The 10,150-nt window shown below is 42.9% G+C and overlaps 1 protein-coding gene across 2 annotated transcripts; it reads left to right on the top strand.

The window, feature by feature from the left end:
- Positions 1 to 1,932: 1,932 nt before the first annotated feature.
- Positions 1,933 to 6,897, top strand: LOC126982759 (uncharacterized). Of its 2 annotated transcripts, none has more exons than XM_050835090.1 (2): positions 1,933 to 4,525; positions 4,846 to 6,897. In XM_050835090.1, the coding sequence occupies exon 1, from the start codon at positions 2,588 to 2,590 to the stop codon at positions 3,881 to 3,883; it is 1,296 nt and encodes a 431-aa protein (XP_050691047.1). In that variant the 5' UTR covers positions 1,933 to 2,587; the 3' UTR covers positions 3,884 to 4,525; positions 4,846 to 6,897. The 2 variants fall into 2 exon arrangements, 1 of the variants encoding a protein (XP_050691047.1); XR_007735338.1 differs by lacking the exon at positions 1,933 to 4,525 and adding an exon at positions 4,560 to 4,687.
- The last annotated feature ends 3,253 nt before the right edge of the window (positions 6,898 to 10,150 follow it).

The raw sequence follows: 10,150 nt of genomic DNA, 5'->3' as shown, positions 1-10,150 counted from the left end.
CCACGAGTATTTCCAGAAAGAGAAGGACTACGGAGGACCTAGAGAAAACGTTTCCAAATCTGTTAAAATTAGGGACAGAGAGAGATGGGTGGGAGCTAGACCCTGTTGGAGGCGGAGCGACAGATATGTGGCAACGCTTTAAGAGCTTAATGACCTAGGCTTTCCCGTGAAGCTCCTCCTTCACGGGCCAAAATAGCTGGCGCGCACTATACTACTACTACTACTACTACTACTACTACTACTACTACTACTACCACCACTGTCACTACTACTACTACTACTACTACCACCATTGTCACTACTACTACTACTACTACTACTTCTACTACCACTGTCATTACTACTACTACTACCACTGTCATTACTACTACTACTACTACTACTACTAATAATAATAATAATAATAATAATAATAATAATAATAATAATAATAATAATAATATTGCTACTACTAATACTATTGTTACTACTAATAATATTGCTACTACTAATACTAATACTAATACTAATAATACTAATACTAATACCAATAATACTAATACTAATACCAGGGTTGGATCAAATACTGATTTTTTTATAAGTCAAATACAAATACAAATACTTTTGTTCGGGATTCCAAAAATACAAATACAAATACAAATACTTTTGTTCGAGATTCCAAAAATACAAATACAAATACAAATACTTTTATTCCTGAATCTAAAAATACAAATACAAATACAAATACTTCTATTCCTGAATCTAAAAATACAAATAAAAATACAAATACTCCTATTCCAGATTTCAAAGATACAAATAAAAATACTCCTGAAATTATGCAAAAAAATATAAAGATACTTTTTTCACAAGTTTACACTTCACATCATAATTGCATTTTTTCATCATTAATGCCCGGAAGGTTTCCGGGCCGAGTTTTGTTCGCTCAGGAGTGTAAAAATTGCCGGCCTTACTAAACACCCTCTCATATGGTGCCGACGTTGCACAGCACCCTAGAATATTCTTGGCAAAGTGCTTCAAAATTTTGAAGCTTTTTTGCATCACGCCAGTACCTCAGTGGATTGACATCAAAAGGCAAAACACCTTCTTCTAGGTACGTTTCAAGTTCTGCCTTCACCACTGTAGTGTCATTTGTCGATGCACTTGCCATCCTTTGCCCAGCTGGAGGCATGTAGGCAAAAAGACGAGGTCGTGCTCGTGTTGTACTCATGCCAGCCGAAAAGACGAAAGGCTTACTCTCTTGAAATGTTTTCTCCTTCAAGGTCGACTGAATTGACTCGGAAATAATTAGGTCCACAATTTTGGAAACCTTTTCCTTTTGCATTTTCTAAATGGCATCCATGCCAGCTTAAACCTGGGGTCCATGACAGCTGCGGCAATGACATCAGTCCGCTCAAGAAATGGATGCAACCTCTTTTTGATAGGTGACTAGTACATTTGCCAAGTTAAAGCAGTAGATCGGTTTACTGTCTCTCTCGTCGTCTTCACTCACACCTCATCCCCTATGCCTCCCATTTCCGTGACGTCACACATTTTTGCGGGCGGATCCTTCTTCCGAGCCACCCATCCCTCAGTAACTCCCTAAATCCTCTCCTACTCCTCCTCCATGTGACCTGAGGTTAATTTCCTCCTTACTCCCCACCCTCAATTTTTTTCCTCCTCCGCCTTCAACCTTAATGTTCTCCTTACTCCGCTTTCCCCGTGATCTGACGTTAATCCTTTCCTCCTTCGCATTCAACCTTAATTTGTTTAATTCCACCTCCGCCTTAACGCGGCTTAACATTACTTCTTTTTCTATTTCCTTAACAGTATTTATCCTCCTTAAATGGTTTTGACTCGAAATATAAATACAAATACAAAATACTTTTTTTCTGGGTGCCAAAATACAAATATAAATACAAAATACTTTTTTTCTGGGTACCAAAATACAAATACAAATACAAATACAAATACATTAGAATTGTATTTAAATACAATTCAAATACAAATACAATTGTATTTGATCCACCCCTGACTAATACTACTAATACTAATACTAATACTAATACTAATACTAATAATGCTAGCTACTACTACTACTACTACTACTACTACTACTACTACTACTACTACTACAACTTCTGCTATGAACTACTACTTACTTCCATTACCGTCGTGTTTTCTGAGGCATCTTCCCCCGACAAGCCCGGGAATCAGTCTTCGCGCCAAGCAGCTTTTGATACGCGAAGATTAATAACGTAATCACGGGCTCCTTACATTCCAATACTTCTCGCCATATGTAATCAGAGGCATGTAATTGAGAGGCGGGAGCAGCCGGCGTATATGCAAACCCTGTATCAAATTACCGCAGCTAACTCGCAAAGCATTTTTCATGAGTTTAGTAATATTTTGCTGCGGCCGCGTGACGGTACAGCGGCTGCAGACCTTAAAAGCCTCTCTCGTACACTTTCCTTCCCCCTTTCCCTTCTTTACACATCTTTTTTTCTTGTTTTTTTTTCCTTTATCTTGCCTCCTTCTTCCCTTACGTTATTTTATTGATTTGGTATCCAAGATTCTGCCCTCTTTAACCTCATTGTCTCCTTCTTAACTTATGCTTCTCATGTTCCTTCTCCTGTTCCCTCTCTCTTCCCCTTTTCCTTCTTTTCCCATGTTTGTTCCTCGCTATCTTCTCTTTGTCTCCTTACGCTGCGCTCTTTGTTCGTTCATTTGTCTCCTTGTTTCTTTATTATGCCTCTCCTGTTCCCTTTCCTTCCCTCTCTCTTCCCCTTTTCCTTCTTTTCCCATGTTTGTTCCTCGCTATCTTCTCTTTGTCTCCTTTTCTTACGCTGCGCTCTTTGTTCGTTCATTTGTCTCCTTGTTTCCTTTTTTATGCCTCTCCTGTTCCCTTTCCTTCCTTTCCTATCTTTGTGCCTCGCTTTTTTCGCGTTCTCTCCTTCTCTTACGCTGTTTTCTCGTTTTGGTGTTCAAGATTCTACTTTCTTTGCCTCCTTGCTTCCTTCTTATGCCTTTTCTGTTCCCTTTCCTTCCCTCTCTCTTCCCCTTTTCCTTCTTTTCCTATCTTTGTGCCTCGCTTTTTTCGCGTTCTCTCCTTCTCTTACGCTGTTTTCTCGTTTTGGTGTTCAAGATTCTACTTTCTTTTGCCTCCTTGCTTCCTTCTTATGACTCTCCTGTTCCCTTTCCTTCCCTCTCTCTTCCCTTTTCCCTTCTTCCCCATCTTTATTTCTTGCTTTTTTCGCGTTCTCTCCTTCTTCTCTTACACTGTTTTCTCGTTTTGGTGTTCAAGATTCTACTCTCTTTTGCCTCCTTGCTTCCTTCTTATGCCTCACCTGTTTCCTTTCCTTCCCTCTCTCTTCCCCTTTTCCTTCTTTTCCTATCTTTGTGCCTCGCTTTTTTCGCGTTCTCTCCTTCTTCTCTTACGCTGTTTTCTCGTTTTGGTGTTCAAGATTCTACTTTCTTTGCCTCCTTGCTTCCTCTTATGCTTTTTCTGTTCCCTTTCCTTCCCTCTCTCTTCCCCTTTTCCTTCTTTTCCTATCTTTGTGCCTCGCTTTCTTTTCTTTGTCTCCTTCTCCTCCTACGCAAGTTCTTTTGGTTTGGTGTAAAAGATTCTACCTTTTTTTTCTTTCACTTTCTTTTCCTCTCCTTCCTCTCCTCCCGCTATCGCTTCTTTCCCGATCTTTGTTTCTCTCTTTTTTTCCTATGCTTCCTTCTCCTACGCTGTTCTCTGAATTTTGGTTTCCTGTTAATGATTCTACCTTCTTTTTCTTCCTTGTTTCCTTCCTTACTTTCTTTTCCTCTCCTTCCCCTTTTCGTATGTTTAAATTTACGTTCTTCTGATCAGGACGCCTCTCCACCCGAAATTGACCTCTCTTTCGCCCACCTCTTTTGATTCTTTTTTTTTTAGGATCAGCGAGTAGCGGGCTTTTTTTATTATTGTTTCCTTTTTTTTTATGCCCTTGAGCTGTCTCCTTTGTTGTAAAAAAAATAAAAAATGCCCACGTTCGTTTCTTCTCTGTATCTTCCTTTCCACTTATATCTTGTACCTACTTCTTCTGCACTTTATGTATTTTTTTTCTCATTAGTTTCCCCGTCCTTTCCATCCCGTCCTCTGTTTCAAGTTTATTCCTCCTATACGCCCTATTGTACCCATCTTGTATCTCCTTAGCGACCTGCTCATCGTGTTCGCTTCCTCTGTTTCTCTTCCTCGCTTTCCCTGTTTCCGTGGATAGGTTTGCTTGTTCCTATCTTTTTCTCCCTCGATTTATATCCTTCCTCGATTATGCTTTGTCTGTATTTTCTTTTACTCTGTTCATTTATTTATTCACCGTGTTCGCTTCCTCTGTATTCCTCCCTTTCCTTGTTTCCGTGGATAGGTTTGCTTTTCCGATCTTTTTTCTGCCTCAGTTTATATTCTTCCTCGGGTATTCTTTGTCTGTATTTTCGTTTATTCTTCTCATTTTCATTGTTTTAAGCCCCATTGTGTCAGTTTCTCTCCTCTTATCTCCTTCACTTTCCTTGTTTCCGTGGATAGGTACGTTTGCTTTTCCTATCTTTTTTCTGCCTCAGTTTATATTCTTCCTCGGGTATTCTTTGTCTGTATTTTCGTTTATTCTTCTCATTTTCATTGTTTTAAGCCCCATTGTGTCAGTTTCTCTCCTCTTATCTCCTTCACTTTCCTTGTTTCCGTGGATAGGTTTGCTTTTCCTATCTTTTTTCTGCCTCAATTTATATTCTTCCTCGGGTATTCTTTGTCTGTATTTTCGTTTATTCTTCTCATTTTCATTGTTTTAAGCCCCATTGTGTCAGTTTCTCTCCTCTTATCTCCTTCACTTTCCTTGTTTCCGTAGATAGGTTTGCTTTTCCGATCTTTTTTCTGCCTCAGTTTATATTCTTCCTCGGGTATTCTTTGTCTGTATTTTCGTTTATTCTTCTCATTTTCATTGTTTTAAGCCCCATTGTGTCAGTTTCTCTCCTCTTATCTCCTTCACTTTCCTCACTTTCCTTGTTTCCGTGGATAGGTTTGCTTGCTCCTATCTTTTTCCTGCCTCAATTTATATCCTTCCTCGACTATTCTTTGTCTGTATTTTCCTTTATTCTTCTCGTATTCATTGTTCTCACTTTCTCTGTTTCTTTCGTTTGGTGCTCCTTATCTCCCCTTCTTCGTGACCCTTATCCCCTCCCTGTCTCATTTTTTTTCTGTCTCTCCTTTCCTTCCCCTTTTCTTGTGTTTGAAGTTATTGCCATGAGTCCCATTACACTCCTCTCCATCCATCTTCGCTGTCTTTCTTTCCTCTCTCCAGTTTATTTTTTTCCTCTATTGATTTCTCTCCCTTTCCCTCTTATCTTCTTTATGCTCATTGGTTCCGTTTCGCTTCTCCTCACTTTCCACTCTTCTCCCTCCATCTTCGCTTTTTCTGTTCCCTGTTTTTTTTCTCTCCGTTTTTTGTTGTTGTTGTTTTCCCTCCCTTTCTTTCCTTTTCCATCTTTGTTATGCGCATTGGTTCCTTTTTTCCTCTCTTCACTTTCAACTTTTTTCCTTCCATCTTCGCGTTCTGATCACTGTTTTATTTCCTTTCTCAGTTTTTTTTAGATGTACTTTCCCCCCGCTATTAACTTCTTTCACTTTCCATCTTCGTTATGTTCATTGGTTTCGTTTTGCTTCTCTTCACTTTCAACTTTTTTCCTTCCATCTTCGCGTTCTGATCACTGTTTTATTTCCTTTCTCCGTTTTTTTAGTTGTTTTCCTCCCCTCTGTTGATTTCTTTACTTTTCCATCTTTGTTATGCTCATTAGTTCCGTTTTGCCTCTTCCCACTTTATTTTTTATATATAAGAGGTTATTTCTCGCTAGATTGAGCCTTTACTCCATTAAAGGAAGGTTGATCAGAGCTGATCTTATTATGGTGTTCAACATTCTGAAAGGGTTTTGTCCTAATCTTGGTCACCTCTTACTTAGAAATCATAAGAGACAAGAGGCCACTCCTTAGCATTTGGAATAATTTACCTGAATCAGTTGTCATAGTGAATTCTGTTAATGCTTTTAAACGGCATCTTGACACTTCTCTTGGTCAAATTTTGTATGATTTTGATTGACTTTGGGTTGTTCAGTATCACTTTGAATTGTAGGATTGTACGTGTCCAGTGCTGTGGTCTCCACTCGGGATTGCCAATCTGACTGCATTGTCTTGCCACTTGCTCAAGAGTGGTATGGCAGTGGTTTGTGTGGTCTTGGTGATGCCACATTGGCCAACCATCAGATCATCTAAAGGACTCTCTACTTGCTGTCTTGGTTGGAGGCGTCACTTGATTCTAGATGGGGTTCTCCCCATCTAGGAAAGAAATCTAGGTAAGGTTTGAGGTCTTGGCTGGGCAGGGCGGGGAGGGAGAATGTAGCAGCCCAGGAGAAGTAGCAGCCCAGGGTAGTGAGGAGGCAGCAGCCCAGGGGAGGGAGAAGGTATATAGCAGCCCAGGAGGGTGAGGAAGTAGCAGCCCAGGGTAGTGAGGAGGCAGCAGCCCAGGGGAGGGAGAAGGTATATAGCAGCCCAGGAGGGTGAGGAAGTAGCAGCCCAGGGGAGTGGGGAGGCAGCAGCCCAGGGGAGTGGGGAGGCAGCAGCCCAGGGGAGTGGGGAGGCAGCAGCCCAGGGGAGTGGGGAGGCAGCAGCCCAGGGTAGTGGGGAGGCAGCAGCCCAGGGGAGTGGGGAGGCAGCAGCCCAGGGGAGGGTATTATTCTAGTGTTTGCCCATACTCACCCCTCGCAACCAAAATTGGCAAGGGGGCCATTGAGACTCCTCCATATTGTACTTAAGGGCATATTATACATACGGACGATGTGTTTACATAGCGACGCCATTGCAATATGAGCAGCGTTGCCAACGATCCGGTTGACAATGATACGCTAGGTGAGACCAGGTCCATCACACGTGGTTATTATTTTTTTTTTTTTTGAACACGCACCTTTACCTAATACTATTTCCGATGGTACGCTAGGTTAGCGATGGTACGCTTAGTTAGCCATTAGCCCACGCATATGAGACCAGGTCCACCACGCGTGGTTATTTTTTTTTAGAACACGCACCTGTAAGAGGGGGGGGTCCAGGGGGGGCGCAGCCCCCCCTTGGCTAGCAGGGGGGTCGACGGGGGCGAAGCCCCCTCGTTAGCAGGTAGTAAAGTTCGGTTGGAGTAGTTTAAATATGCTCCCCCACCCAAATACCCCGAGTTCACGCAGGTCCCCCAAGATCATTGGGGGAAGGGGATTAATTCGGCTTCTTCACTTCTAAGTACTTTTTTTTTTTTACTATGATATATGGAGGCGTATTATCGTATTCTGGAGGCGCGGAGTCAATATCCACAATCACCTTGTATACTGGGAATACGAGCCCGTGAAGCATATTCAAAATCCGGTCAGTAAGGATTCACGTGTTCGAACAGCTCGGGCAAGAGGTTCGAGAGCCTGCACTTCCTGCACAAGCCGCAGTAGTGTTAAAGGCGCGGTGTTGGATGGATCCCGGCTAGCCGGTGGTTTTACTTGTGTCAGTGATAAACAATGAAGATACACTGTGTTTGGTGCCACGGACTCTACTTGGAGGACAGAAACCTTGCGATGAGGTGACAACCTACTAGTGAGAGGGCATGAGTGTGGTGAAGGTGGTTTATGTGAGCACAGATGGCCGCCGGTGCCACGCCAGATGGTGAGGTGAGCATCGTTTGGTGGGTTCACTACGCTTCTCTCCCAAAACAAGCTTGGGGATCCACTGAGTGCGTGGTTTTCGTATGGGGAACACTAAATTCGTCGCTAACGCTTATTTTAGTGGTGGTGGGAGGAAAAATTCCCTAAATTTAGGGAATTTCCCTAGATCTAGGGAGTTTTTATCCCCCCCCACACACACACTAAAAAAATACGCGAATGCGACGGATTTCGTGTCCCCCACCCGAAACCCCGCATTCCCACCAGGTCCCCAGGCTTGTATGGGGGGGAGGGGGGAGTATGGGCAACCACTAGAATTTTACCCAGGGGAGTGAGGAAGTAGCAGCCTAGGGTAGTGAGGAGGCAGCAGCTCAGGGGAGGGAGAAGGTAGCAGCCCAGGGGAGTGAGGGTCAGGAGTAATGGATGATGCAGCTGGAGAAGTGAGAGAGGAGAGGGCTGGAGGCGCTGGTGGTATGGGACTCATAGGTGCAGTACGGTACCTGGACCACACCTTCTGTGAGAGAGAAAGAGACAGGAAACTGAGGGTGTGTCTGCTGGGGGCTGGGGTGAGGGATGTCTCCGACTGACTGGAAAGGATAATGGCAGGGTCTGGCGAAGATGCGGTGGTGGTGGCTCATGTTGGGGTGAACGACGTGGGCAGGGTGAGGTCAGAGGAGCTGCTTAGGAGGGAGAGTGGCAGAAAGTTCATCCTGTCCGGTGTGCTGCTCAAGGCGGGGAATGGGCCTTACAGGTCATGGGCTGGCTTACGGTCATTTCGCCCTCAAGACTTTCTGCCCACATGTAAGAGTCAGTTCGTCCACATGTAAGAGTCAATCCGTCCACATGTAAGAGTCAGTTCGCCCACATGTAAGAGTCAATCCGTCCACATGTAAGAGTCAGTTCGTCCACATGTAAGAGTCAATCCGTCCACATGTAAGAGACAGTTCGCCCACATGTAAGAGTCAATCCGTCCACATGTAAGAGTCAGTTCGCCCACATGTAAGAGTCAATTCGGCCACACGTTCCATGTCACGTCCACATTGCTGGAGTACTCATAATACCAGGCAAGTGGTGTGTAGTTTGAGAGGCCACCACCAGGGTAGTGCAGCAGTAGAGTGCCTGTTGGAGCTTTTATCGAGTGGTAAATAAAGAATTAAAAAAGAAAAGTTATATGTAAGTTTACTAAATCCATGTGCTGAATATAAATATAGAATTAAAACCTACTTAAATAACCTTTACTAAAAAATACGTACATGTAAGATTCAGCTGCACACTGGGCCATTGAGACGAATGCAATTATAATTTAAGCTTTCAGCAGTTGATATGATGACCTCCCATCTCGCCAGGAACTAATTAAATTTTATGGCCATGACCGATTACAAAACATAGTAAATGAACAATGAACTCCCCACTGAACGCACAGTTAACAATTGAAAGGTAAATGAAACGCAAACTCCCATTTGAAACGCGAGCTAAGGAAACAGTTCAAGGGCGTAAAGAAAAATATATAAAAAAAAGACCGCTACTTACTGCTCCTGAATAGAGGTCAAAGGAGTGTCCAAAAAGAGAGGTCAATTTCGGGAGGAGAGGTGTCCCGATACCCTCCTCTTGAAAGAGTTCAAGTCGTAGGCAGGAGGAAATACAAATGGAGGAAGATTGTTCCAGAGTTTACCAGCGTGAGGGATGAAAGAGTTTGTTTCATTTTTCATATGTCTGATCTTTTTAAAGTATCAAAATTCAATATCCAATGGTTATTTCTAACTCGCTGAACATTTACTGTAGTGCAGCTGACTTGCCTGATGGGCAAGCCTCCCATAACTCACTGCAAGGGGGGTACCTCTTTGGCAGACTGATTAAGGATTGGCTCTCCCTTCCTGCTGGTCACGGGTTCAATCCCCAGCGCCAGCAAACCTTTCCTTTGGATTAATTTCTCGTGTGTTTCGTTACATGCTGTGGTCGTGTTGGAGCATAGGAAAGAGGAAATTCAGGGTGTTACATTACCACACAATCTATCTTCGAGTCTCATACACCAATTAATAGCCATGATTGGTTATGTTATGAATTCTCTCAATTTCAGTCTGAAGACCAACACAATTCTGGTTATTTGATGAGTGGTTGATTTCAGGCTTCTTGTACCTCACACAATTTGTGTCTTTCTACTCAGCCATGGCGCACTCCTTTGATTTATGATCACCAGCACACTTGTAACATTTTTGGGCTTCTCTATTATTCTTGGCAGTACAGTTGGCCTCAAGATGGCTATATCTCTGGCAATGACAGCATACAATTGCATGGTACCTGTCTCACTGTCTATATTCCCCATTCTTATTTTAACTTCTCATGATTCTTATAAATCAGCTCTCTCACAGTTGGGTTGCACCTCAAAATATAGTTCATCGTACCGCCTTCTACAGTAGAGCCCTATTTAGCGCGAGAATTAGGTGGTCGCGCTAACTGAATTCGCGCTAATTGA

The sequence above is a fragment of the Eriocheir sinensis genome, chromosome 51 (assembly GCF_024679095.1).
Source record: "Eriocheir sinensis breed Jianghai 21 chromosome 51, ASM2467909v1, whole genome shotgun sequence".
Taxonomy (NCBI): Eukaryota; Metazoa; Arthropoda; class Malacostraca; order Decapoda; family Varunidae; genus Eriocheir; species Eriocheir sinensis.
Note: the sequence above shows the minus strand (reverse complement) of the source record. Positions and strands in the feature narration are given on the sequence as shown.

Excerpts from the sequence above, each read along its gene's own strand:
- LOC126982759 (XM_050835090.1), top strand. The coding sequence starts at position 2,588 with ATGCTTCTCATGTTCCTTCTCCTGTTCCCTCTCTCTTCCCCTTTTCCT.